The 26,693-nt window shown below is 53.1% G+C and overlaps 2 protein-coding genes across 12 annotated transcripts in view; both read left to right on the top strand.

The window, feature by feature from the left end:
- The window catches only part of UIMC1 (ubiquitin interaction motif containing 1), a 39,760-nt gene extending 19,277 nt beyond the window's left edge, over positions 1-20,483 (top strand). For 4 of the 11 annotated variants that reach the window (XM_042790494.1, XM_042790495.1, XM_042790493.1 and 1 more), the window contains 8 exons: positions 3,381-3,445; positions 5,939-6,027; positions 6,953-7,032; positions 10,310-10,478; positions 15,984-16,062; positions 17,596-17,716; positions 19,493-19,556; positions 19,992-20,483. In XM_042790494.1, the coding sequence (XP_042646428.1) occupies positions 3,381-3,445; positions 5,939-6,027; positions 6,953-7,032; positions 10,310-10,478; positions 15,984-16,062; positions 17,596-17,716; positions 19,493-19,556; positions 19,992-20,245 (921 nt within the window). In that variant the 3' untranslated portion in view covers positions 20,246-20,483. Of the gene's footprint in view, positions 1-3,380; positions 3,446-5,938; positions 6,028-6,952; positions 7,033-10,309; positions 10,479-10,833; positions 15,163-15,983; positions 16,065-17,595; positions 17,717-19,492; positions 19,557-19,991 lie in introns of those variants that run through there. The other 7 variants (XR_006165117.1, XR_006165118.1, XM_042790498.1 and 4 more) reach the window with 7 other exon arrangements.
- A 62-nt stretch (positions 20,484-20,545) lies between these two features.
- Positions 20,546-26,634, top strand: HK3 (hexokinase 3). Its single transcript, XM_032983699.2, has 18 exons — positions 20,546-21,814; positions 21,892-22,054; positions 22,380-22,528; positions 22,688-22,807; positions 22,931-23,026; positions 23,115-23,214; positions 23,298-23,481; positions 23,655-23,810; positions 23,926-24,159; positions 24,248-24,552; positions 24,629-24,768; positions 24,891-25,010; positions 25,098-25,193; positions 25,318-25,417; positions 25,509-25,692; positions 25,769-25,924; positions 26,105-26,338; positions 26,447-26,634. Exons 1-18 carry the CDS (start codon positions 21,608-21,610, stop codon positions 26,580-26,582), a joined length of 2,880 nt encoding a protein of 959 aa, XP_032839590.2. The 5' UTR covers positions 20,546-21,607; the 3' UTR covers positions 26,583-26,634.
- The last annotated feature ends 59 nt before the right edge of the window (positions 26,635-26,693 follow it).

The raw sequence follows: 26,693 nt of genomic DNA, 5'->3' as shown, positions 1-26,693 counted from the left end.
ACAGCCTTTCCTTTTTGCACCTCCGTGCTCCTCTGCGTCCGTACGTGCTTCACCCTTGCAAGTGCTATTTTTCCCTCGTGATCCTGTGGCCAGGGGAGTCTCTGTGTGCTCGCAGGTGTCTTCTGCCTGCCCAGGGTGATCTGTCATCCCGGCCATGCTCATTGTCCTTGTTCTGGTGTTTGGGCACCTTCTCTCCGGCTCGCAAGTTGGGTTTGCTAGACGCTAGGTGTCAGCCTCTGTCTCCATCAGGGCTCTCTTGTTGGAGCGGAAGGCAGCTTTCTGTCACTGCTAAGTTTAAACAGATTGCTAGTCAGATGAAGTATTTATTACTGCTGTATTTTAGGTTTGTGTCAGCCTTTTCCAACCCTCATTTTTCATAATGACTTCACTCCCGGATCATTGTATAACTTTATCTTCTCTATGACTGAAGCCTCGGCTCTGTTGTTCCTGTTTTCAAGTGTATTTGATCATTTACCCTGGTGTTAGAAAGATGCTTAACTTGTTTTGTGATATTTATATTCTGTCTTGTAATATTGAACACTTAGCAAAAGTGTCATGTCTGCATTTTCTGGTTGCAGAAAAAGAGCAGAGCAGCCTGTGCTGAAATGTGACTTTTCATGACAGTGCTTTGGCTTGGGTTTAGCAGATACAGATTTAAACAAGCCTTAGAGGTGACCTGCAGAGGAAAGAAACTGACTTATGCCCTTTTTCATTTCCTTAGGATAGATATGAAAGACCTGAAAGGTTCTTAAGGCAAACAGCTTTTTTTTTTTTTTTCTTCTGTGTCTTTTCCTTTGGAAATGAAAGTGTCATTACTCTGGAAGATTGGGGTGACTGCAGGTCTATGGAGGTGTACACTAAAGCCCTTGGAAAGCTACAGCAGCTCGGAGGGGGGTGAACTTTTAATCAGTATTGAAAATTGTGTGGTATATTTTTTTATATTATCCGTTTAATGCTAATACCTAATTAATTCTTGGGGAGAAAAGAGGTTTTAGTGGTGCTGAGTGGGAACTTGTAATGTACTCATCCTGACCACAACAGCTCTTTCAAAGAGCTGTAATGTGTATGTAGATGTAGTCTTTCTGATATTTTTAAGGTGCAAAAATAAGGAAAGGGAGAAGGAGCAGACTGTAAAATTTCAACCCTAGCCCAAAATTTGCCAGTCTTTTATATATGTGAGAGAAAATAATTTCTAAATGCCCTTTCATCTGCCTTATTACACCCAGCTTGAGAGGTTGCTCCCTTCTCTCGCCTCTCTGTGCAGTTGCACACTGAGGCCAGTGCAGGTGGTTTACTTGCAAGATCGATATGTTAGATGTTTGCTTGTGCCTTGTCTCCATTTTTTGCCTTCTATCAAATACAATTTCACCAGCAGTGACAAAGGAAGGGCCCAGAGCAGTCATGTCCCCTGTGTGCTGCATCGCTTGAGACCCCCGCTGCCTGTCCTGCCCTGGGGCTCCCTCAGTGCTATCAGGGCTGCTTTGCTGGTGGGGGGATTTTAGTTTGTGCTGAGGCTAGAAACCATCTACAGTGACTCAAAGCTGTCCTTGGTAAAGCCTCGTGCTGTGTGTTGTACCAGTGAAATGAAGGTGCAAATGATATGCTTGAGGAAGCCTGCCTGTACCCCTGCTTTGAAACCCAGAGTGGGCAGAGACCTTCCACCGTGACAGTGGCCAACTCCTGCGACTGCCCCTGTCCTGCCCTGGGGCTCCCTCAGTGCTATCAGGGCTGCTTTGCTGGTGGGGGGATTTTAGTTTGTGCTGAGGCTAGAAACCATCTACAGTGACTCAAAGCTGTCCTTGGTAAAGCCTCGTGCTGTGTGTTGTACCAGTGAAATGAAGGTGCAAATGATATGCTTGAGGAAGCCTGCCTGTACCCCTGCTTTGAAACCCAGAGTGGGCAGAGACCTTCCACCGTGACAGTGGCCAACTCCTGCGACTGCCACCCATAGCCAAGGGATGTTTGCACAGAGCAAATCCTGGTTGTCAACTCTCATAGCCTGTGAACCTGCACTAATGAACTTCTGTGCTAATAGAATCAATTCCTTCATAGCCTTTCAAATAAGGTTAGGGGACTTTTGGTCTTTAAAAGATTGAGGGAAAATTCTGGAGAGTTAGGCTGGTGACCTGAATTAGTACTATACCTTATAACATACATACTAGGAAAACCAGAAACAGGACCCAGTATTCATGACCAGGGCAGAAGCGTTGTTAAGATATGCACAGATCAGGAAAAAGAGAAATAGGCATAAGGGGGGAGGTGTGGTATTTTATGTTAATGATGAGTTAGGCTGTGAAGAAATAAAGAACAGCATAGATAAAACAGAGTATTTGGGGATTGGAGTCACTGTAGGGAAATCTGACAGAAGTCTTTGTTTTGAGGCTTGCTGGGGAAGGACATCAGCCATCCAGGAGTGGAGCTAATCGAACTTGAAACCTATGGTAGAAATCAAACTCGGAGAGTTTAATAGACTCAAGGAACATGGAGGAAAACCCCTTGGATTTCTTTGAGAACTAGCATGAGAAATCACAGGCCTGACAGCAAGAACTGCTAATAAACCATTGTAAATCCACCTGATTAGAGAATGGCAAGTGTAACGTGTACACTGAGGAAGAAGAAAGGGATCTGAGTAATGACTGGCATGTTAGCCTGACCTCGGCAGTGCATAAGGCTTTTGAACAAAATTTAAAGGAAGGAATAAGCGGAGTCATAGAGCTCAATGAAAAATGGGATAAAATGCACACAGATTTACCTGCTGTAGATTGTGCAGGTTAATCTGTTCCCCCTCTTTGATGGGATAGCTGATTTCCCAGTCAAGAAAAATGCAACAAATCTTATCTATATGAAATTTCAGAAGAGTATTTCTCATGGTCAGACATCAGCTGTACCAGATGATCAGGTCATCCTGGCTCAGGCAAATAGATTTTAAACTGGAGTAGGTGAGGGTTGCTGGGGTGCTTGTGGGAGTGCAAGGGGATACTAAAATCCTTGGGCTGTTTAGCTCAGTACAAATGGATTGGAGAAGAGCTATAGTTGCTGCCTACAAGTATATCAGGATAGATGGTAGGAGCATGCAGAGGTTGTGGAAGGTGATGGACAGGGTTAGCATGAATAGGTGGGCATGGACTGTCCAGGAACATGCCTAGGCAGCAAGGTAATAGAAAGTACTGCCAGGCATCACTGCAGGGAGCTACTGAAACACCTTACCAAAAGGAGTGATAGAGGGAAAAAGCTGACTATTTCAGGATGAAAACTTAGGCATTTTCAGAAAAAAATACTTAACAGACTGGGTGCGATGTCATGGACAGAATCTGATGACCCAGCAGGTCTGGGTTAGCTATGTACATTGTTTTATATAATACCAGAATTTTCCTTTCCAGGCCTCCCAGGTGCTGCCTGCAGAGGATGTGCATGAAGAGGGGGAACCCATGCAAATTGCACAGAGGTGAGTAGGGTGAATGCAGAGCTTGGGGCTCTTCTGCTGTCCCTGCAGTATTTTGGGGTGCAGTCTCGTTGGGGCTCGCTGCAGGGCCTGGCAGCAGGGCTTGCTGGAAAGACTGTCTGCAATCGCTGCTGTTGGATATCCCTGGAAATACATGGCTTTGGAGCAGCGTGGGAGAGATCAGATACTCTTGTTGCTTTATAAAACGTGCAAGGTGCATCCTAGTACAAGTACCAGGACTTGATCCTTGCCCTCTGAAGCTAATGTATACGATGTGGTAAAGCTGTGGAGGTGGATAGGTGAGCTGAAGGTGAGTTATAGCGATTCCATCACGTGGCCTGTCTGGGAACACGCATAGGCAGCATGGTGGAGGGTTTACTGGATTTCTGTGTGTATTTTTATGTTCTTGCCTTACTGCTGAAGAGGAAAGAAGGGAGGAGGAAGCCAGACGGCACTGCCTATCAGCCAAAGATAGAGTGCAGTGCTCCAGAAAAGCCACTTCAGCAGATGACAGGTGTGGGACAAGTCAACATGATTTTCTTCAGATTTAAGCCTACTCCTCTTTTCCTTTTTTTTTTTTTTTTTTTTCTCTCTCCTTCCTGTGGGATGCAATTCTGCAGTGAAGGCTGTGGGAGAAGAAGGGCAAATGGGAGAGGATTCGAGGAGCAAGTTACAAGAGAGGGCAGATAATGTCGTGCTTTTAATTTGCTGAGTTTTATAATTTAAACTTGCTTTGGAACGAAACTGCCAACTTTCCTCTGATCTAACAGCACTTGGCCTGAACAGGTAATATCAATGTGCAGAGAATGAAAATCCCTCTCTCTTGCACCTTTCTAACAAGCTTAAAGCTTGCCTTGGGGTGCAGGAGGAACCTGTGTCTGATGAGACTGTGACAGCTGAGGCCTGAGCTTGTGTGCTTGTGTAGAAGGCACCGAGGTGTGCGCTCTGCAGCGCTGGCCCCCGCCTGCTTAAGGCAGAAGAGGCCAGGGCTGAATATGGAGAGAAAGAGACCTCTTTCCTTTGGTTTAGCTGATGGGGTTAGTTTGGGACATTCCCCAAGCCGCCCAGGAGCTTCTGGCTGCCCCCCTTGGGGCCGGGACGTACCTGGGTGCCGTGGCCCCTCCTTGAGCAGCTGGCACATCTGCAGCAAGGCAAGAAATGGCTGCTGTCTTCGCAGTTTTGTGCACATTAAGTGTTGCCATCTGGCTCCTGGTAATTTGCCAAGCACGGTCCTCTCTTGGGTGAGGCTCAGGCACCCCGGCCGGCTGGCCTCAGCAGCACTTAATAGGGAAACACGGCTCTGAGCTGTCTGGAGGTAGTGAAGCAGTTTAGGAAGCAGCAGCAGTGAGAAGAGGCTTCTTTGCTTTCTGTGGGCCGCCCTGCCTGATTGTTTTATGCTTTGTGTGGAGCATGGTAGATTGGGGTTTTAATAAATGATTATAGGCTTTGTTACCAGGGGATAGTTGGTGTAGCAAGAAATGTGGTTTGACTTCAAATTGATTAGCCCATTTTATAAATGTCATAGCAAGTTGTTTTGTGTGAGTTCTTTTGAAGTGAGCCCTGATGTTAGACGCAAAGTAAAACATGCTCAGCCTGGATTCATAACAAATGCTTTGAGATGCTTTATTTAGAGAGAAAAGCCACTTGTGATTTCCTATCAGAATTTTGTTATTTATCATAAATCAGCAGTGGCTGTTCTCTCTTCTCTAAGGCCTGTGGCTGAGCTTAATAAATCTTCTATTTGTCAGTATGGGGATTCATGCTTTTAAAGTGTGTTCTTGCATACTTGATCAGACTAATCAGAAAGCCACGCAAAGCGCGGAGCGTGTCAGCATGGGTGCCAGACTTACTCAGCAATGCCTGCCTGTTTCGGAAAGACACTGTGTAGTGTAGGGGGAGGAAAAAAAAGGAGGAATTCAAAGGTCAAAACAAGAGAAGTGATACCCGGTGCTGCTTGGAGGAACTGCTGTGCTAATGCTGTTAGGATTTTGCTGCAGGGAAGCCTTGCCTTGTGTTGCATCCGTGCTGCTTCTGGCTGCCGTGCACAGTGATACAGAAGAAAATTAGCAGTGTGAGAAGGGAGAGGGTAATGCAGGATAAAGCAAGTCTGTGTCTTTCCTCTCTGAGGATTTCCTTCTCCAAACAGAAAAAAGCACAGTGCTGGTACCTGCTCAACTCCCAAATCTCCTAAGAGTAAAAAGAATCGAGAATCCCACAGTTGTGAGCAGGCATTTTTGCTTTCCTGACATGAGATAGTGACCCTTCGTGCCTTTTTGTCAAGGGCTTCTAGAAGAAAAGATGTTCTCTTTGAGGTTTTTGCTTAGAGCAGCATTTTATACCCATATTTTGCTGTTATCCAGGTCATTTCTGGCTCTCTGATATTGACCACTTGGAAATTATGGCATCGTCTGCTGTTCTGGACTGCATGAGACAGGCGGGTGTGTGCTGTCACGCCTACTGGACTGGAGATTTATACTATATTTATATTTTGAACAGCATCTCCATGTTGACCCCACTTGGCAGTAAAAGGAGCCCAGATATTGCCACAGAAAACTCTGCTGAAGAAGAGATCTCTGTTTGCCCAGGTAAGAGGAACATGAGAATGTTCTGAATTTTGCACCGAAAGTTGCACACTTATAAAATTCAGAGAAAAGAGAATTTTCAAGTTATTTGAAAAAAAAACAAGATTTCTTTTCTAGTTCTGTTTGTCAGGGCTGAAATTACCCAGGTAATTTAGTTTAATTCCCTGGTTTCGGACCCATGTTCTCTAAGACAGTTCTGTGACCAGAGATTGCAGGGGATCTGCTGCTGGAAAGACACCAGGATGTACAGTGGTATGGAGGGATCACTCACATCAAGGTGTCAGGAGTGATCTCTTCAATGCAATCAAGCAATATTCAGATTTTTCATTGTCAAGATATATGTAAAGCATGAGAACTGAAATAATTTTTGTCTTATGTTAATTAAACATGTTTGGGACCAATGAGTTTTTCTTCCTTGGTCTCTCTTACCATGTTTGAGATTTTCTGGTCCAGGGTTTTAAATGAAAAATTTAATGACAAGACCACTCCTGTTCATGAGCAGCTGTAGAGAGAGTTCATGGTGGTGCTTGGAGGCATATTTTGTTGCTAAGAAAAATTTGGAGGTCTGAAGAAGGTGCAACAGTGAGGCAGACTGCAGAAAGAGAGCTCCGTTTGTCTTGATGCAAGGGAGAGCTCTATTTTTGCTTTGTCTCTATCCCAGCAAGTGTCCCACGCACTTTTCTTGTGTCTAGTCTCACTCCCCATGAAGCTGCAAAGATGCAGTGGCTTTGTCCTCACACCACCGTGCTGTGACTTTTAACCCCTCATCTGGCTGTGTTGTTGCACATTGTCTGATAACATTTGTGGCAAGTCTAAAAAATGTTTTGAAGCTGTGAAAATGCTTTTAAGAAATGGGCTAAGTTACATCAACAAATGAGGTAGTTTGGGGGCTGGAAACCTGCGCTGACTTGGATGTGTTTTTCTGCAGAGACCCAGCTGAGTCCACGGGAAGCTATTGAGGCGGAGAGAGAAGAGCTCTGCTTGGGCAGCAGAGATGCACCTGTGCAGGTAAAAGAGCCTGAAGTTGGGGAAGGGTCCTGTTTCCATTCCTGCCTTCTAGACCTTGGTTCAGCTGGGCTGTGCTAGCGTTTCCCCTTCAGTAGCTGGGAGATTGCGTTTCTGCTGTTGGGATCCTCACAAACACTTCCCTCTTCACTTCTCCACTGGTTCATAACTCCAGTCCCTTTTGGCTGGGGGCAGTGTGCAGCTGCTTCTGGAGCCTTTCAGTCCTGTAGCTGGAGAGTTGTTATCAATTCCAGCTCATTCTTTTGTACATCACACAGTGCTGTGCTGGAGGATGTCATCGGTGTGGACAGCAGTGCTGTTGCTTGCCCATGCTCAGAGGTTTAGTGCCGTGATGGTCAGTGATGCAGAGGGACTCCAGGAGCTGTCCTAGTAAGCCTCAGTCGCTCATGTTGTGACATGCGTTTCCCTAATACAGTCCTCTGAACACTTTGGTGTTTGTTCTCCATAGATCATCTCCAAGAGGAGAGGTTCACCCAGAGACTGGGCTGGGATAAAGATAACATTGGAGTGTTGAGGGCTGCTGGTGGTTTGCAGTCCAAGCAGTGACCTGAGCCTGGTAATCTTGATTTCTGTGCAGTAACAGTTAACAGCAATAGTAAGTTAGTGGCAGGGCCATCTCCTTACCTCCCGATGCAGATGTGTGCTGTTGTGCAGCTCCTTTTCCTGTATTGTCACACCTGTGCAGCAATTGCTTTGCAGCTGTCGCTGTACCGACATCTGACTTCAGTTCCTGCTTCTGATAAAACTCCCTTTGTCTATTAATTTAGAGAGTGATATCAAAGGGGTTGCCAAGTACTCCTCTGGCAGGGTACATGAATACAGAATCGTACAGCTCTTGACAAGAGGATTCATTTGTGGAAAGCTCATTCTGTGAGTCTGCAGCTCCGATGTCTCATTGTCACAGGCCTCTTAATAAACCAGCTTCTGCTCTCGTGTGCCTTTCATTCTGCAGGTATCTCAAAGCACTGCTCAGTCAATTAGAGACTGCAGCAAGGAGAGGCAGCAGTCCTGTGCTGAGCCAGGTAGCCGCAGCCACCAAAGCGCGTTCATGACCCATTTGGCTGTGGCCAGGACACTGCCCTGTCCCTTGGGCTTTGCAGAGGGTGCCCTGGGTCTCACACCTCTGCCTAGATGGCGCAAGGTGATCAGCCCAGTGCTCGGGAGCCCTGCGGTGGGGCTTCCTAGGGCTTATTTGACATTATCATTGGCAGGTACCGGTCGGGAGCCTGCAGCCCCCCCGGGAAGACAGCAGAAACAGTTACAGAAACAGTTACAGAAACAGCTAGCATGTGCATCATCACTTAGCATGAAGCGAATGTAGACTGCTGGGACTGACTTCTTCCTATCAGTTGCTGAGCCACGACACAGGAGTCTTGTTGTTGAGCTCAGCCTCTAGCATTGCTCTTGGCTGGCCATTGGCTGCAAGTACTACATCTGGTAGGCAATTTCCTCTGCTAAAGAGGAGAGGCAACAGTCTCTGCCTCTGACGGGGGTGATTGGTTCTGCAGTTGAGGTTTTCCAGACTTACAGCAGGGTTTTGTACAAGCGTTTTTGGGACCGTAGTGTCTTTTGTTACAGAATGTTGCATTTCCATTTAAAATTAGTAATTTACCACTGAATGTAGGCGGGCAGGGTGTGCAGAATCAGTGATCTAAGATTGCTTTTAAAATGGCAGCTAGAAGGAGCAGTGCCTGCTGCTTTTCCCATCGTATTTTTTTATGTGTGTTGTCTGACTAGGATAATGCAGGTTTGATCTGATCATTCATATCTGACACATCTTGTTTTTTACGGCTCCTCTGTGTGACGCCCCACGGTGAGGACTTCGCAAGATGTAGTGACACTGGGATGTGAGAGCAGGGTATGAGTGCTAATGCTGTAAGTGATGTACTTCAACAGCCTGTGTTTGGCTGGAGGAACTCTTGTGGCAACTCCTCCACAGAAATCCAGGGCAGAGAGCCTCCCTGGAAATGAGAGGTGTAACTGGGGCTCGGTGCCGTAACCTTTCAGGCAGTGTCTGGGAGAAATGCGTTTTGTGAGTTGGATTCTCAGTTTAAGAACCAGTCCTGCAATTTTTTGCATAGCTCCTCCGAGTCAACAAAGCACCCTCCTTCCCTTTAGGACATAAAGATCAGGATCAGACCCTCATTTGGAAAAGCAAGTAATAAAATGAGTAATACGACAAAGCCGCTCCAGTGGCACTGAGCATCACGGCTGACCCCAATTACTGGTTCCCTGAAATTATGCCGTTGGAGGGAAGCAGACAGCAGTTTTGCTGCATACTGTACATGTCACTGCTTAGCCCTAAGAACAGAAAACACTCCTACATTATTTTTCTATATGTTTCTTCTACATGGTTAATATTTAAATAACTTCTTAAAATCATTGTGAGGAGAGGAAAGTTCTTTCTTAATGTGGAGAAATCCTGTAGTAAGCCTGACTAGGCAGAGATACAGTTATAAGTGAGATGGCAGGAATCTGCTGCCTCTTGGGAACATCAGTAGCATAGGGAGCAGGCTGTAACTCCGCAGGTGGGTAGTGGAGCAACTTGCAGCTCTGTAACCCATGCAAAAAGAGAGTATCGGTAAGTAGTAATGGCACCCGGAGAACAAACATGGACTGTGACATTTTGCCCTGGCGAAAAGCCACCACTACTAATTTTGTGTGACATGGATTTTTAATGGTATTGCCTCTCTCCTTGATCTGTGTCCCCTCTGATGACTGCTCCAGCCACCTCCAGAGAGGAGGAGCTTCCCAGTGATCTCTCCAGACTCCCTAAGAGCACAGCAGCCTCCTTTCATCCTGGGGAAGCTGTGTTCCCAGACAGTGCTGCCTGTGTAGCGTGGATCATGTCCAGAAACTGATGAGCACAAGTCAGGTGTTGAACTCTTGCTTTGCCCCATGAATTTTCCATCAGTTTCGCTTCTGAGCTTTCCTGATTAATGGAAGCTTTGCCATTTTTCTGCGGTAGTACAGGTGATGTTTGCCTTAAATGGTGTGCATGGCTGTGCAGGGAGGTTTCACCACCATTCAGAAGGACGTGTTGCCTTTGGAAGAAGAATTAGTTACTAGTGCTGCACATTTTACTCAGCCAGTGGTGTTATTTCTGACCAGTATGTGATGAGGGTAGAATAAAAATTTCCAAGAAAATTTGAGTCCGTGGGAGGATGAGTAGCTACCAGACAGCACAGAGCATTGCACCTAGCAAACAAAAAGAGAAACGGCACAATTAACTGTCTGGTTAATTTTTCCTTCTTCTTAGGCTGGTGGAGATGAAGATGCTGGCAGGCCTGTGTCTGAGTGCAGTCCTACAGCTGCTGACCATGTGTCATGCCCACTGTGTGACCAAGGCTTTCCAGCTACGGAGATCGAGCTGCATGCCATGTACTGCAACGGCATCGTGGGAGAGCAGGCTGGCGTGGACAGTCCAGGTCTGCCAAGTGCTGCTTCTGTGTGTTTGCTCTTTGTGCTCATCCCCCTTTCCTGTTACTTGTGGCCAGGTGCTGCTGTCTTGTTCCTCTTGGGATATTTGGTTCATGGTGTGGCAGGTAGGGAGGCTTGTCCACTCTGCCTTGTTCCATCTCCGGGCCTTCCAGGAGAGTGTTATTGTAGGCTCGTGTGTTTCCAGCACCTCCTGCACAGAGACATCTTCTCTCCGATCGACTTCATAATTCATTGTGTTATTAGTCCCTTGGAAAGTGTATAAGCCAAATAGTACTACAGGGATCTAGCCCTGGATGCTTCAAGCAGTACTCGTAAGACATGTCTATTGTGTGTTTTGTTGAGGACCTGCAGAGAATCTGCCAGTGGTAGAAAGCGACAGGCTCCCGAGCCATGCGGGTGAGCGTCCTTCAGGGCTCTTGAGAAGGGAGAATGTTCTGTACCGCTCCAAGCACGGCCCCCACTCTGCAATGAGTGACATTTGTATGTGCAAAAATGGCTTGTTCAGCTTCAAGAGATTGCAAAAAAGTTTCCCTCTTGTTCCTCTAAAATTGCAAAATGATAGCTATCGATCTGGGAGCTTGGATTTTTCTCCTTCATGTGAAGAGCAAGGCATAGAATCACGGTCGGAATGTCTGTATTAATCCTCTTTGCAGTCTTCTCCATATCAGTTCTCCATAGCCAACCTTTGTAGAGCTTAAGTGAACAAATACACTGGTTGGATATCAACATATTCAATAAGTTATGTTTTAGCTGCTGCTTGAAATGTAAAGTCTGTGTTAGCACAGTGTCAGGTAATATCAAAGTAGTAGCTTGTAATAAGATTAACTTTTCAAGTTGTGAATATATAATTTTCGGTTACATACTAGGTTATTAAATGCAACCTAAATATATGATGTTTAAGCAATTTGAGCAAATCAGAGCTAGTACAAGAACTGTAACTTGTGCATTCCTCTAGCAGGAGGAAGTTTTACCATGTAGTTTTAATGCAGAGTTGATGTAGTTTTAAAATACAAGGTCCCTGTTACACTAAATATTTGGGGATATGACATGAGTTCTGTCAAGATAACAGGAGCCAGAGTAGTGGCTGATACTGCTTAGTGCTTAATTTTGGTGGGGACTTCTCTCTGCAGGCACAAATCAGCAACTAATGCAAAATATTCAAGTCAGGCAAATCGCAAATTAGCACAGTTTCTCTCCCATCCTCAACACTGATAAAGGTCTTATCCATGCTACAAAACGGAGCAGAATTTTTAGAATGCCTTTTATCAGGAATGTCTTTGGCCCTCTGGTAATTGGGTCCCTGGTGTGGCTGGACTGTGAGTATATCAATTGATCCTGGGGAATCCTGACTGTGATCAGGAAAAGGCTTTGAATTCTTTGGCGGTGCGAGGGAATTTGTTGTTTCCTTTGGTGTTGGCTTTCAGCAAGGCAGAGTTCAAGGCTGGCCTCTCCACTCTGCTTCCAGACTGGTCTCCTTGGGGATATTTGTAAGGGTAGTTATTTTGGAATTGCTACTCTGCTGTTCTGGCTTGTTCAGAACAATCTGCCTGTAAGAAAACTAGCCTGGAATAAAAGGGATTTTAGTCTACAATAATGGCTCTAAGCAGAGCAATGGTTTGGGGACAAAAATCACAGCAATTTGGGTTTTCTATTGCCAGTTATTCTAATATTTTCCCTGTAGAGACCAGGCTTTATTAGCTGTAAGTCTGTGACACCTGTGGTGTTTGCACCAAGACTCTTTGCAGGACCGTGGGCTTCCTGGACTTAGAGCAGCATGTAACGCGGGGCAGAATCCTGCCTGCCTGCTGGGGCTCTGGCTTGTGGGGCACCTCGATCCGGTTCCCAGCAGCTGTACAAGGGCAGCAGTCACCTGGAGGGGTCTCAGCTGATGGGCTGGTCAGTGGGGTTTGGGTTAAATAGGCAGGGAGGACATTTAGCTCTGAGCAGAGGCCAGACAGTAGCCTGGCACAGCTGTGCAGGTACAAAAGGACTCTGTTTCCAGAGCTGTTACCTTGGCATCCATCACTAGCACAAAATCCATAGGTAAAGCTAATGCATGGGGAGAAAAAATTGATGGGAGAATTGTCTCGTGAAGCAAACGCCAGCTCCTGTGTGGGTCCAGAAGCTGTTCTCTACTGCTGCAGTGTTGTGTCTCTTGGCTGGCTGCTGGCTTCCTTGAGAGCACAGCCACAGCCTTGTGTGAGAGAAAATCAAAGTTCTGCCCTCTAAGCCATGTCCTGCTCTGCTGTGAGAAGGTGTTTTGAGTTTTCCTTTGGTGCACTGGGTCAGGGATTCCTGGTCTGGTTTTAGCTATACTAATTGGATTTACTCCTGATGTCTCTAGAATTGCAGATTATGCAGTCCTGCAGACTATAGCTGTCAGTGTTTTTCATTTTAAAATTACGAAAGGATGAGTTCTTGCCGGTTTTACTTCTCTTCTTCCCTCTTTTAATCATGCACTGAAGTCTTTCTGTGTTATGTACCAGGAGGCCAGTTCAGTCTGGCTGCTATTTAAGGACAGGTTTTTAAATGAGTTAGCTGGGCAAGATGAGTTACAGTTCCTTCCCCTACATATGTACATGGTTGCCCTGGCTGGATGCCCAGACCACCACATACCTGGGCAGTATGAAAATCTGATCATAAATTTCCATTTTCCTGTGGTTTGAGTAAATAAAAAAGAAGAGCCTGCTGTTGCATTAGCTACTGTACCAGGCTGGGGAAGGTTCAGGTTCTGGGTTTCCAGCTCAGTGACTGGTGTTAATTCCAAGTGAATGAGTGGAGCTGTGGAAGTGCTGTGCCAGCTCCCTCTTCCTTCATGCACTCGGCTGAAGGGCTCACTTGTGTGAGAGGAGCTCTCTGCTGGAGTCACCGCATCCATCGCCCACTGCTGCTGCCAATGCAGGAATCTGCTGGTCTCAGTCTGGAAGCGAGTCTTGGCCACTACTGAGTACAGCAAATCGTCTCAAGCTTTGGGATGTACTCTATTCCTCTTGCCCTCATCTACATGTTCCCAAGTGAGCCCAGGAAAATGAGGATTTGGTATATCCCTTCCTCCCAAGCCTCAAATGCAACGTGATGCAGCTGTCAGTCTTCAACAGCAGCACTGGTGCTTGTTAAAAAGCTCCTGACATCAATAGAAGTGGCACCGATACAGCAGAAGGAGTAATGAACGAGCGTGGAGGAAAGCTTCGTCACGTCTGAGAAAGGACAAGATGCTGGCGAGCCTGCCACTAAAAGAATCCTGCACAAGAAGTGGTATGGCTGGTAGTGAAGATGGGGAGGAAGCAAGCCAGGGAGTTTGGTGACTGTGGCCTCACAACTCCGCATACCAACCCGACCCAGCAGCCCCAGGAGGTGCCTGGGGTGGGTGTACTGATAGTAGGGCCGGGATGGGGAGGGTTTGCTCCTCTTCCCCAAGGTGCGAGCTGGAGCCAAGCAGGCCAAGGATGACTTGTCAGCCAGAAGAAATGCTGTGCCAGGGAACAGGTTGTTCTCGGTCTACAGAGAACAACGAAGAGGCATTGCATCTGGGAGAGTTACAAGGCTCCTGTCACACAGCAGGTCAGCACTGCTCTGTGGTGAGGACTTTCCCCCCAGCAAATCTTTTCCCATGTTCTAAACTCCCTTCCTGCGGCTGGCTGGCGTGTTTTGGCAGGGGTCATGCCTCGGCAGCTGGCCCTGTTCTCTCTCCTGTGCTTCTGCTTCCAGCAGTACAGCTGGGGGTCTTCCCCTGGGCAGCTGCAGAGCTGGTCCCAGACATCTCTAATGGGCCCATTATGCCAGATGTGTTCACTGCTTTAGGAAGAAAATAGAACTGATTAACACCTGAGCTGGTGCATGAGGCTCCTGAGATAGTGTTAGCGGAATATTAACGAGTGCACGCTGATTTGGAGAGCAGCTTTCACCATGCTGTCAAACACACGTGTTAGTTGAGTTGTTGGGAGGCTGGATGGCCTGGGGGGTGGCCATGGTTATCAGCCCCCCTCAGTCAGGCTGCCACTTCAAATATAGGCCAGGCTCAGTTAGAGATGTCTGCTTCAGTGCCTGTGAGAAATGAGCTGTTGGTATCAGTCATTGCCTACAGGACAATACCCACATCCTAGGAAGTGCTTGAGTTTGTTCCTTCAGCGTGGATGTCTCCTGTCAGCCCCAACAGCTCCTGAGCATCTCGCAGTGCATTTGCTGGTTGTGGCTGCAGATCAGTGGTCGCTACTAAGGGAAAGGCTGTGTTGTACCAGCACCGTGGATAGATATTGGGGTTGCCCAACACTCTGGAAATGGGGTTTTGCTAGAACTCGGAAGGATTCCATTTGTTCTGCACAAAATTTTGTCCATCCCTTTCTTTGTCACAGATGATGTGCCAACAATAACAGGTTTCTTGTGCCTATACCCTGGATTCAGACCTTTCTCCTAATGAGAGTATGGGAAGCAATGTTACTGGGCTGTAAGATAGTTCCCTGCATTGTCCCCTTAGCTAGCTTGCCCAAGAGTGCTTACTGTGACATCTGTTCTGGAGCTGGAGTCTTGAACATCCGTGGTGAAGCAAGCTAAGCTATCTGATATGTTCCCTGAGGATCTTTGCTGGTGGCATGTCAACAGGAATACGCTGAGAGGAATTCAGCTGAGAGAGACAACGCTCTGACGTGCTCCCTGCAGATGCCTGGAGATCAGGTTTGGAAAGGCTGCTTGGGCTGCTGAAGGAATTGTTGGACCCATCATTAGCATGCTGGTCAGCTGGGATCTCGCTAGCTACCCACGTGTGTTGGAGCTGGCCCTTCCCTGCTGCCACTGGAGAGCAGCACTACTGATGCATAGCCCTGGTAGAGATCTTCATCCAGAGGCCCCACAGAGCTGTATGAGGACAATAATACAGATCCCCCCTGGTTCACACGGGCAGTGGAAAAAGCAGCGAGTGTAGGCTAACTGTTGTAACTCTCCCTTTCCAGCGTGAGCTGTGTCCCTCCCCAGCAAGGCTCACTCTTCCTACCACATCTGCAGAGGGGCTGCTGGTGCCTCCGCACAGCCCCCGCTGCAGCTCTCCTACCCCCAGCTCACAGCTACTGCACTCCCTCCCCTGCAGCAGGCACGGGTGCTCGGTTTGGCAGGGAGCGGTGCTGTGCTGCTGGAGCAGCTGTGTAACTCTTCTCCCAGGCTGTTGTGCTGCTGCGCATCAGCCTTAAAATTACTGTAAACTACGTACTGTTGATCCAGCTGTGTCTGGCAGAAGATAAGTTACTGTGTGAAATGGCTAGCTGGCTTCCAAGTCCAGGGAAGGTAACTTCTTCAGTATCCCGCCAGAAAAAAAGGAGAGTTGGCCAGCTACCTCTTCTGCAGGAATAAGACCCCGCCCATCCCAGTCCAGTATTTCTTTGCCTCTGCCATCACTTCTGCTGCAGCCTTGAGTGGAAGCGATGGAAACTTGTTGCATTTGGACGTGGTGTAGGGGTGCTTTTGGGCTGGGTGACAGGTAACCCTTTCTGGTTTTCTTCCAGTGCTCACCCGGCATCAGGTAGCGGCAAGAAGTAAAGGTGCTAGTGGTGGAAGCGGCCCAACACCCTTAAACATTGACAAGTAAGTAGGTATGCCTACTCTTCCAAAATTGTTTCTGTGCTTCCACTCTAGCTTGCCTGTGGATGTCTTTATTCCTGTATAAATGCTGGCCATTGGCCTTACAGCAATGTTTCCCTAAGAAATTGCCTTCCCTCAGTGCCTCTTGTTGCAGTGCTGGCTATATTTAAACTGAAGCAAGGGGAATTTGCTGTTCTCAGATTGTTTATTTTTGCACTAATTTCCTTTCAGCCCAATCCATGGTGGGTCAGGGATACATGGTCTCTGACTGCTGTGGGGGGTGCTGTAGCTAAAATGCTGCTAACTCAGCCAGTTCCTAATGGGAGCTTTGAGCTTGGTAACCCCGGGAAAAGAAGAGACTAGGACAGGGAGGTTGTCAACATGGCACCTGTAGTGATATTCTTAATTAAATTAGACTTTCAGAATAGCAGTGGCTTTGTTTAATCTCTTCCCATGCAGCCCCTCCTCCTGCCACCCACACAAAGCATCATAAGAGAGGATCTGACAGTAAAATCCCTGCTATGGAAGCAATTTTGCTGTTACAAACAGTGGATGGCAACATCACTAATGGAATTAGGCTAATTATAGAGAGGACAGCTTCTGTTTAGACACATTATCTGGGTAATCAGTACTGACTGGAAAGAAAATACGGGAAAAGTACTGCAGAGTTTTGCTCGATGGGGGCTCTCCATAGACGTTTTAGAGCCTGGGGTGAGTTTTACTAGGAGAGTACCGCTTATCAAACTGAACACAATGCTGCTGGGGCTGGTCCCTGGGGGCTCATCTCTTCTTGGAGATGGTCCGTTCCTGAGTAGCTCCCTGGGTGGATGCTCCCCTCCTGAAGAACCGGTGCCCTCTTCTGCATAGTTCGGTCCCCACTGAGAGCTGGTGTGGAAGCGAGTGTAGCTGTGTAAATCCACGCCTGACCTTCATCTCCTTTCACCCAGGATTTTCTTCCCAAGCATGCTCAGTCATCCTGCGTGAGCCTGGGCATCTTCTACATAAGTGAAGGGGTTTGAGGAACACACTGTGCCAGCCCCTCAGCAGGGGCGTGTGCTCTGCAGTCCTCTCCCAACATGGCACAATGTAAAATGGAGACAGTACAGAGAAAGACTTGATTTACTAGTCAGACAAGTTCATCCAGCCCTGGTAAAATGTCTCTCTGATTTAACACACTTGGTTTGCTTTTCAGGCAGAATTCAACTCCCCTTTGCAAAGCCCTCACACTTCATTTCTGTGGATTTTGACAGGGTGCTTTATGTCTGGGGAGAAATCAGCGGTGTTTGAGATAGTTAGATGAGCAGATTTGATTACCGTCCCGCTGCTGCAGCAGCAGGATACAGAGGAACAGGCAGGGAAAACTGATAATCACTCGGTCTTTGCGATTGGTGCCAGCCTGACCCCACTGAGCGAGACCTGATCTGGTGACATGCCTTCTCCGTGGCGTGGCCTGGAGGAGGAAAGTCACTGCTGGTGGCTGGGAGCCCGGTGCAGGGTGAATCCTAATGCAGTGCTCTGTCCTTTGCTGCCTGGCAGGTGTGAGAAGTGCTACCTCTGTAAGTCACTGGTGCCACTGCTGCAGTATCAGAGGCATGTGGACAGCTGCCTTCAGGCTGCTAGGCAAGCTCAGGGAACGAGGAGGCTGCGAAGAGCCAAGGTGAGGGGCAACCCTGCAGACCATCTCCTTTGCTTTGCGCTGGGTTTGGGGCTGGGTTGGCAGCAGGAGCTGTTCCTCTGGTTGATGGGATGAGCTGGCCTGGTGTAGGATTGCCTGTCCCTGTGGGCTACCATGGCCAGAGAACTTGTTGCCCTCCTTCCCGCGACGCTCTGCGAGAGCATGGACCGATCCCAGGGGTGAGCTAATCCAGCAGAACTGCCAGTAACCTCTCCAGCAAGCAGGCAGCCAGGGCTGTCCTGCTGCCAGACAGCATGCCTCAGTCCTGCGGGCTTCCTCGGCTGAATATAGATGGAGCAGAGGGCAGTGTCAGGGTTACAAGCGTATCTGACTCTATCCACGAGCCCTTTCCCATGGGGAAGGCTTCAGAGTCGGAGCAGGGGGAGTCACTCAGTGCTGGCAGCAAACTGCAGCATCCCTGGAGAAATGGGGGGGAGCGAGTGCAGTGGAGGTATGCTGGGTGGGGGGGACGTGCCTTGCTAGAGGAGGTGGGAGGCAGGAGCGTGGGTAGCAGCTGGCTCACAGTCACTCACCAGGTGTTGGCCCCCACTGTGCTTTTTCCTGCTCATGGCAGTCCTGGGGGAGCACAGAGAGGGTCCTTCCAGGCCCTCCCACGGGTTCCTGCAGGCAAAGCCCTAGTGCTGCAGCTTTGCCTGTGCTCAGAAATGTGATTCTCAGCATGAAGATGCAACATGATGTCTTAGTTTCGTATAATCCCTTAAATCCATCACAGGCCTCGGCCCTTTGGGGATTCAGATGCAAATGATGAGATTTCTGGTTGATGATTTTGGCTGGGACACAGCCAAGCGCTGTGTGGTTCAGAGTACTGCAGGGCACGGCTGCTTTTGCATGTGACCAGCTCCATGGAGGCTGTTTGACTCTGTCCCTGTGCCCCACAGCTGGCTGATGTGCAGGGTCCTGCACGCAGGCATGGGCACAGGGCATGGGAGAAAGGTGCTGGAGCCAGGCAGTCCTTTGGGATGGTGCGGCAAGGCTCTGTGTTTCCTCTGGCCCTGCCTCGTGCTGAGGTGGTAGCTCAGGTGGCAGCTCATGCCTGGACATGGGCTGGGCTGTTGGAAAGCTTCCTAGTGGCACTGCTGAGCTTGCAGGTTCCTGCCATGGTCCGTTTTGGGGTGCTTTGCAGCTCCAATCCCGCAGCTGGGATGCCAGTGCCTTCCAGAGCAGTTCTGAGGGCAGGGAGCAGCCAGGAGGGGGGACTGTTCTGGGCCACTGAGGCTCAAAGCAGCCAAGCCAAGTAGTCTTCAATTACCCTGTGTAACCAGCATGGCTACATCTTCCCAAAGGCTGAGAGGGGGCACAAGATAGGCGTTCCTTATCTGACTGTGCTCTGGAGAAGGCCCTTCCCTCCAGCACCAGGTCCCTGTGCCCTCAGACAGAGCAGGACAGAGCCTGCCCTCAGGGGCACCGTGCTGGGGATGTGCCCGAGCTGTGGCAGAGCCCCAGGTGCCCACATTTCTCCGTTACAGCCCCATGCTTGCTGGCTGGGCTTGGGGGGGGTGGCTTCCTGCACACTGGCCTCCCCCCTTACAGGGCTCTGCTTTATTAACTGCTCTCAGCTGCCTCTGCTCTGGCACTGGTCAGGCTGGGCATGGGGCAATGCCCTTCCATGCTCAGCTGGAGGCCCTGGCAATGCAGCACTCCCTCTTGTGCCCAGCCTGGCCCCGTGGGCTGGGGAACGTGTGGCTGCGGGGTTCCCTCACGGCAGCACTGTGATGGTGGTTCTCCTCTCCTTGGCAGGATGTTGGAAGGCAGGAGAGGGGACTCCTCAGGATGCTGGAGCTCTCGGAGAGCAAGTCTGCAGGTGGGAAGCTGCTTTCTGTGCCTGCCTGGTTGGGTCAGGGCTGCCCTTTCCCAACTTTTCCCTTTTTGTCCCAGATTGGACTGGGCTGTATTGGGACAGCAAATTAACCCCAAAGGGGTCTGTTCTTCCTGAGCAGAGCAGGAGGCTGTGGACTTAGCTGGCTGTTGGCATCCCCCAGCTGCCTGCATGCATCCTGACCTGTGCCAGCACCCAGAGCCCTCACAGCGGGTCAGGGTGTGCTCCGAGCCACTGCACCAAAAGATGTCCAGCTCCCTGGGGGGGTGGCAGGGTGCTTCCCATCCCTGCCTGCGCACCGGTGCTTCCTGCCACAGCTCCGAGGACAAGAGGAGACAAGTGGGGAGAAAGACTCCCAGCAGCACCCGTGGCCCGTGCCAGAGGGCGGCCAGGCAGGGCTGACACACACTCTCGTTGCAGGTGCTGATGCGGAGACCCCCCTCGCTGGACTAGGAGACCAACAGTCCCCTCCCGTGCTCTCGGCCAGAGATGGGGGGCCGGTGGCGGACAGCCCCAGCTCCCTTTGGCACCTTCCTTTTGACGTCTCCCCTGTGAAACCCAGCGTCTCCTCGGAAGCCACGGACTACGTGGTGGACTTGGAGCCACATGCAGCTCTTCGCTTGGGCAGCCAGCAGCAGACCAAAGGCTGCCGCCGGAGAAAGCGCAAGTTCTGAGGCCAGCGGTATGGCAGGCCCCCCCCGCGGCTCCCCACGCCCCAGCGAGGGTCTGCATGGCACCGTACCCCTGCTTCACCTGCAGCCTTGTTCTCCCACCCCCCTTTTATATGTTTTATACGACCTGTGCAGGGAGCGCTGGGTGGAGAAGTGATTGTGTGTTTTATAGGTGCCTGTGCAGCTTTGCTCTCTGTTAAAGAAATGGAAATATATTTATGTATGTTTTTATGAAACTGCAGCAACACAGAGGAGCTGTGCTGTCTTTCTCTGGGGAATGGGAGGCGCTGGAGGGAGAAGAGGAACAGCAGACAGTGCGTCCAAAATCACACTTCCCGAGGCCTGTCAGGTGCTGGGGCGGACAATGTGAGCTCGGGGACCCCCCGGGGCAGGGGCCCAATGCTGTCTGTAGGAGCTGCGGGGGGCACCCGGGTGCCAGCTGACAGCTGCACCAGTGGAGCCGCAACCAACAGTGTCCTCATGTCCTTGGTGTCTTCCCTGGCCGCCGGGTGCCTCTGCCTGCCCCAACCGCTGACGACTTTGAGGGCAGGATGGAGCCCCGGGCTGGGCCCTGCGTGTCCCCCCCGGCTCACCGGGCGCATCCTCGCCCTCCCCCGGAGGGAGACGGGGGGCTCATCGCTGTGCTGCTTAATTAAAGGGACGAGGTGATGCAGGGCTTAAAATTGAGCCTCCGAATTGAGGGCGATGGTGCCGGGGCGCGGGGCGTGGCCCCTCCCGCGGGGGCGCCCCCATTGGCCAGGGCGGCGCGGCGGTCGGCCAATGGCGTGGCGGGGCGCCCGCGGGCCCTGCCGCTGTTGCCAGGGCAACGGCGGCGGCGTTAGCAACGGTTCCCCCCGCCGCCGCCGCCGCCGCCCCGCCATGGCCAGCCCCGACCGCCGCCGTGCCCAGCCCCGCCGCGGCCGGGCGGACGGGGCCTCCCGGGAGCGCAGCCCCGCCGTCCCCACCTCGGACCGCCTCCCCCGGCGGGGGCTGGGCTCGGAGGACCGGGGCCGCCTGGTCCTGAACCGGTGAGGGGCTCCTGCCCGTCGGCAGCCTCAGCGAAGCCGAGTGTGGGGAAGCTGCGGTCGGGGCCGGGGATGGGGCTGAGCAGGCTCCCCTTGCCCCTCCCTCCGAGAGTTGCACCTCCCGGGGCAAGGGGAGAGACCAGCCTCTGGCCTCTTGCAGGTGGAGGGGAGGCACGGGCAGGGCGAGCCAGGGGCAGCCCCCTTCTCCCGCAGCCCCCGAGAGCAGCCCTGACATCATCGCCGTGGTGGGGCACAGCTGTCCCTTCTACCCCCGGCTGCGGGGTCGCAGTTGCAGTGGAAGGACACTGCAAAGTGACGATGCTGTCGAGACCGTGGCCCCATGGAGCAGGGACACAGAGGGGAGGTGGGAGGCAGAGCCGGGGATGGGGCCCCCCCACGGTCCCTCTTATGTGCTTGGGCATGGGCAGGCATGTGTCCTGTCCTCCTGTGGGCCAGGGATCAGCAGGTGACATGCCACCTCCTTCCACACAGCTCCCCAGTGAGCCATCAGCTGGGCCACCGCAGTGATGGCCCCACCTGCACACCGGTAAGGCCCATCCCTGCCCCGCGCCCAGCGAGAGGCATCCCCTGCCCTTCAGACCTGCCCTAACGAGCTGCCCCCAGGTACAACGAGCCCTCCTGGCGCTCACCGTCCCGCTGGAGACACTGCAGATGGTGAAGAGCCACATGCTGCAGGCCATGCGCAAGGGGCTGAGCCGCCAGACGCACGCACAGGCCAATGTGCGGATGCTGCCCACCTACATCTGCTCCATGCCCGACGGCACCGGTAAGGCAGCCCGGCCTGGGGATGGGCTGCTCTGCGACCTGCAGCCCTGCACGCCTCGCTGGACTTGGCCTTGGGGGTGCTGGGGAGGAGTCCACCAGTCTCTGGTCAGGTATAGGGTCCATAAGCTGTCCTTGTGCTGCCTCTGCCAGTCCCCAGTGCAGTGGCAGAGGCCGGGAGCGGGCTCCCTTGGCCCCTACAGTGGTCTCGGGCTCTCAGGAGCCTCGCCCATGGTGAGTGACTGGCCCTGGGACAGGATGAGGAGCAGATTTTTGGGGATCTGCCACAGGAAAGGTCTCTGCCTGACACCGCCTCTGCTCCCCCATAGAGAAGGGTGACTTGGTGGTGGTGGAGCTGTGCCAGAGCCACATCCGGATCCTGCAGGTGACCCTCTCAGGTGATGGCAACCAAAGCCCCCAAGTGACGTACAAGATTTTTGACATGCCAGAGGACCTCAAGCAGGGCAAGGGGGAAGCGGTACGAGGAGGACACGGCACAGGGTGGCTAGTGCTGGACTAGCCGGCCCCACGGCAGCTCGGCAGGGCTCTGGGCCGGTGCTGGGGCTCCGGGCTGCCTCCCGAAGCCTGGGTGCCGGGTAAGGGGAGCAGCCGGTCACCTCCAACCATGCCTTCACAGCTCTTTGACTTCATTGCGCAATGCGTGCACCAGTTCCTGGCTGGCTTCAGCAGCTCTCAGGAACGCCTCCCCTTGGGCTTCGTCTTCCCCTTCACCTGCAGGCACACGAGGCTGGACAAGGTGAGTGGGACAGCCCTGTCCCAAGGCTGTGGCCACAGCCACCTCCTTCCCGAAACATCGCCGGTGGGGAGCAAAGCCAGCCCCATGCCAGAGGCCAACAGCTCCGCCACGTGCTCTCCGCAGGCTGAGCTCATCTCCTGGTCTAACGGTTTCAGCTGCAGTGACGTGGAGGGGAAGGATGTTGTGCAGTTGCTGCAGACGGCCATCAACAAGCAGGAGGTGGGGGGCCGTGGGGTGTGGGGGGGGAGCTGTCTGGGGGCTGCCCCCGCGGAATGGCTGCTGATGCTCTCGCTTTGCTGCCGGCCAGCTCTGCCACGTGGACGTCATTGCCCTGATGAACGACACTGTGGGCACCATGATGGCTGGCAGCGTGGGGGAGGAACCCTGTGAGGTCGCCTTGGTCGTGGGTGAGCAGTGGGCACCCTGCGTGCCAGGGTGGTGGGTGCTGGCAGTGGGCTGTTCCGGTGCTCACCCCCATTGCTCCCTGCAGGCACGGGCACCAACAGTTGCTTCATGGTCGAGGCACAGCAGGTGGAGATAGCGGAGAAGAGCAGTGGGCAGATGTGCGTCAACACCGAGTGGGGCTACTTCGGGGACGATGGCTCCCTGAGCGATGTCCTGACCCCCTACGACCAGATCATGGACCAGGAATCCACCAACCCTGGGGAGAAGAGGTGCACCCACCACCCAGAGAGAGGGCATGGACCCCGGGGCTCCCCGTCCATCCCTGAGCATGTCAGGCCCCACCAACAGGAGCTCATGGCCTCCTGAGATGCTTCTAGGTGCTCTCAAAGGGCCGAGGGGTGCTGGGGGGAGGATGACTGACTCCAGCTTGGGCTGCGCGCAGGTTTGAGAAGCTGGTGGGCAGCCTGTACTTGGGGGAGATCGTCCGGCACGTGCTGATCGCCCTCGCCACTGAGAAAGCACTCTTCACTGGGAGCAACGTTGCCGTCCTGAGGACCAAGGATGTGCTCAAGACCCAGCAGGTCCTGAAGATCATCAAGTGAGTGTCTAGGGCCCCGGAGCTGCTGCAGGTGGGAGGATGGGGGGGTGATGGGTGGGTGCCCCAGCCTGCGAGCCTGTGGCCCTGTGAGTTGGCACCGTGCTCTCCCTTGCAGCAACGAGGAAGGCACGGCCGAGGCAAAGAGGGCTCTGGAGGCTGTGGGGCTGCAGCCGACCGAGCAGGATTGCTGCCGGGTGCAGCAGATCTGCCGGGCAGTGGTGATCCGTGCCGCCGCGCTCTGCGCCGCCGGGCTGGCTGCCATCCTCAGCCACATGTACCAGAGCCGGGAGCTGGAGCAGCTGGCGGTCAACGTGGGGGTGGATGGCGAATTGTACCGGGGCCACACCAGGTGAGGAGGGACATGGGATTCCCAGTGGGGTCTCCCACCCCGGCAGGATGCCTCACGCCCGGCTTTCACCATCTTCTTCCTCCGACAGGTTTGGAGAGATCCTGCAGAGCGTGACGGGGTTGCTGGTCCCCGAGTGCAAGGCCACCCTCTTGCCCTCGGCGGACGGGACGGGACGGGGGGCGGCCATGGTGACAGCGGTGGCTCTGCGCCTGGCGGCCCAGCGCCGAGAGGTGGACAAGCTGCTGGCCCCGCTGCGGCTCAGCCGCGCTGACCTGGAGCGTGTCCAGGCGCTGATGAGGCGGGAGATGGAGCTGGGGCTGAGCGGTGAGAGCAATGCCAGCTCTTCCATCCGCATGCTGCCCACCTACGTCCGCAACACACCCGACGGCACCGGTGAGGGCCGGGGACCCTGGGAGGGGTTGTCAGGGAGGCCAGGGCCCTGCTGATGCCGCATGTTGGCTCCCCACAGAACGAGGCGAATTCCTGGCGTTGGACCTGGGGGGGACAAAATTCCGGGTGCTGGTGGTACGCGTGACGCAGGACGGCATCCGCATGGACAGCGAGATCTACATCATCCCCACCACCATCGCGCAGGGCACTGGCGAGGCGGTGAGGCTGAGGACCCGTGGCCAAGGGACGGGGAGAGGGGGTGGAAATTGCCCGTGGGCCTGGGAGAGCCCCCGCAGCATCTCCCCAGCCTGGGCCCTGCTGACCATGGCCACTCTCTGCAGCTCTTCAACCACATCATCGAGTGCATCGTGGACTTCCAGCAGAAGCAAGGCCTGATGGATCAGATCCTGCCGCTCGGCTTCACCTTCTCCTTCCCCTGCCAGCAGCTGGGCCTGGATAAGGTGAGGAGGGGATGGCTCTGGCCCCAGGGGGTTTGTGGGGGGGTCCCGGGGTGCAAGGCAACTGCCCGGCCCCTGCCTCTCTTGCAGGCAGTGCTGCTGAGCTGGACCAAAGGCTTCAGCGCCTCGGGCTGCGTGGGGCGGGACGTGGTCCAAATGCTGCGGGAGGCCGCCCAGCGCAAACAGGTGGGGAAGGGCTGGGGGTCCATCCCCTGTTCCTGGGGTGCCATCCTGAACCCAGGCAGCGTCAGCCCCGGGAGCCAGCTGGCTGCCACTAAAGCTGCATGTGTCCCCGTCTCTGGTTTGGCAGCACTTAGGGCTGAAGGTGGTGGCTGTGGTCAACGACACGGTGGGAACCATGATGTCCTGTGGCTATGAAGACCCTAAATGTGAAATCGGCCTCATTGTGGGTGAGGAGCATCTGTTCATGTGGCATGGCACGGGGTGTCAGGCAGCTCTGCCAGGGCTGTGGTGGGGGTGACACCAGCACGGGGCCCACAGGGACGGGGACCAATGCCTGCTACATGGAGGAGATGCAGAATGTGGGTACCGTGGAGGGGGAGCAGGGCCACATGTGCATCAACATGGAGTGGGGGGCCTTTGGGGACAACGGCTGCCTGGATGACTTCTTCACCAACTTCGACCAGCTGGTGGATGAGAAAACCATCAACGCGGGCAAGCAGAGGTGGGCGAGGGCCCTGGGACTGGGGAAGGGGCTGGGTGGGGGTGGCTGTGCCTGGCTAAAGCTGTACCTGGGCCAGGTTCGAGAAGCTCATTAGTGGCATGTACCTGGGTGAGATCGTGCGCCACATCCTGCTGGCGCTGGTGGAGAAACAGGTCCTGTTCCGCGGCAAGCCCTGCCCTAAGCTCCAGACCAGGGACATCTTTCAGACCAAGTTCCTTTCCACCATCGAGAGGTGAGCGCTGGGCTGCAGTGGGTTCCTTGAGCCCAGAGTTGGGGGGGTGTGAAGCCAGGGCCCCAGGAAAGGGACCATGCTACGTTGATGGGATGCATGCAGGGTGATGCCATCTCCAGCCTGTGGGATGGGGATGGGGATGGGGACAGCAGTGCTAACGGTGTCCCTGGTCCGGGACAGGGATGGGCTGGCCCTGCAGAAGGTCCAGGCCATCCTGCAAGACCTGGAGCTCCAGGCCAGCTTCGAGGACAGTGTGCTGGTGCGGGAGGTGTGCCAGACCGTGTCCCTGCGGGCAGCCCAGCTCTGCGCCGCCGGCCTGGCTGCCGTGGTGGAGAAGATGCGGGAGAACCGGGGCCTGGCCCAGCTGGCCATCACCGTGGGGGTGGATGGCACCTTGTACAAATTGCACCCACAGTGAGTCGAGTGGGGCTGGGGGGTGGCAGGCACCCACCGGGGAGCCTTGCCCTATGGCAGGGGTGTGGGGAGCACCAGCCCTCACCCTCCCCTCTTGTCCCCCCTCAGCTTCTCCCAGAACCTCCAACAGATGCTACAGGACCTGGCACCCAACTGCACCGTCACCCTCTTGCAGTCGGAGGATGGCTCGGGGAAAGGGGCCGCACTCGTGGCGGCCGTGGCCAGCCGTGTGACCGAGTCCTAGGGCCAGCCACCGCTGCCACCACCTGCACCCCAATAAACCACTTTGCTCCGCACCTCCGACTCCTATGGAAGGGCACGGGGTGGGGTGGGCAGCACATGGCCGGGCACAGCC

Source organism: Tyto alba, unplaced genomic scaffold (genome assembly GCF_018691265.1).
Source record: "Tyto alba isolate M040663 unplaced genomic scaffold, T.alba_DEE_v4.0 Super-Scaffold_17, whole genome shotgun sequence".
Lineage (NCBI taxonomy): Eukaryota > Metazoa > Chordata > Aves > Strigiformes > Tytonidae > Tyto > Tyto alba.
This window is presented reverse-complemented; position numbering and strand designations above follow the sequence as displayed.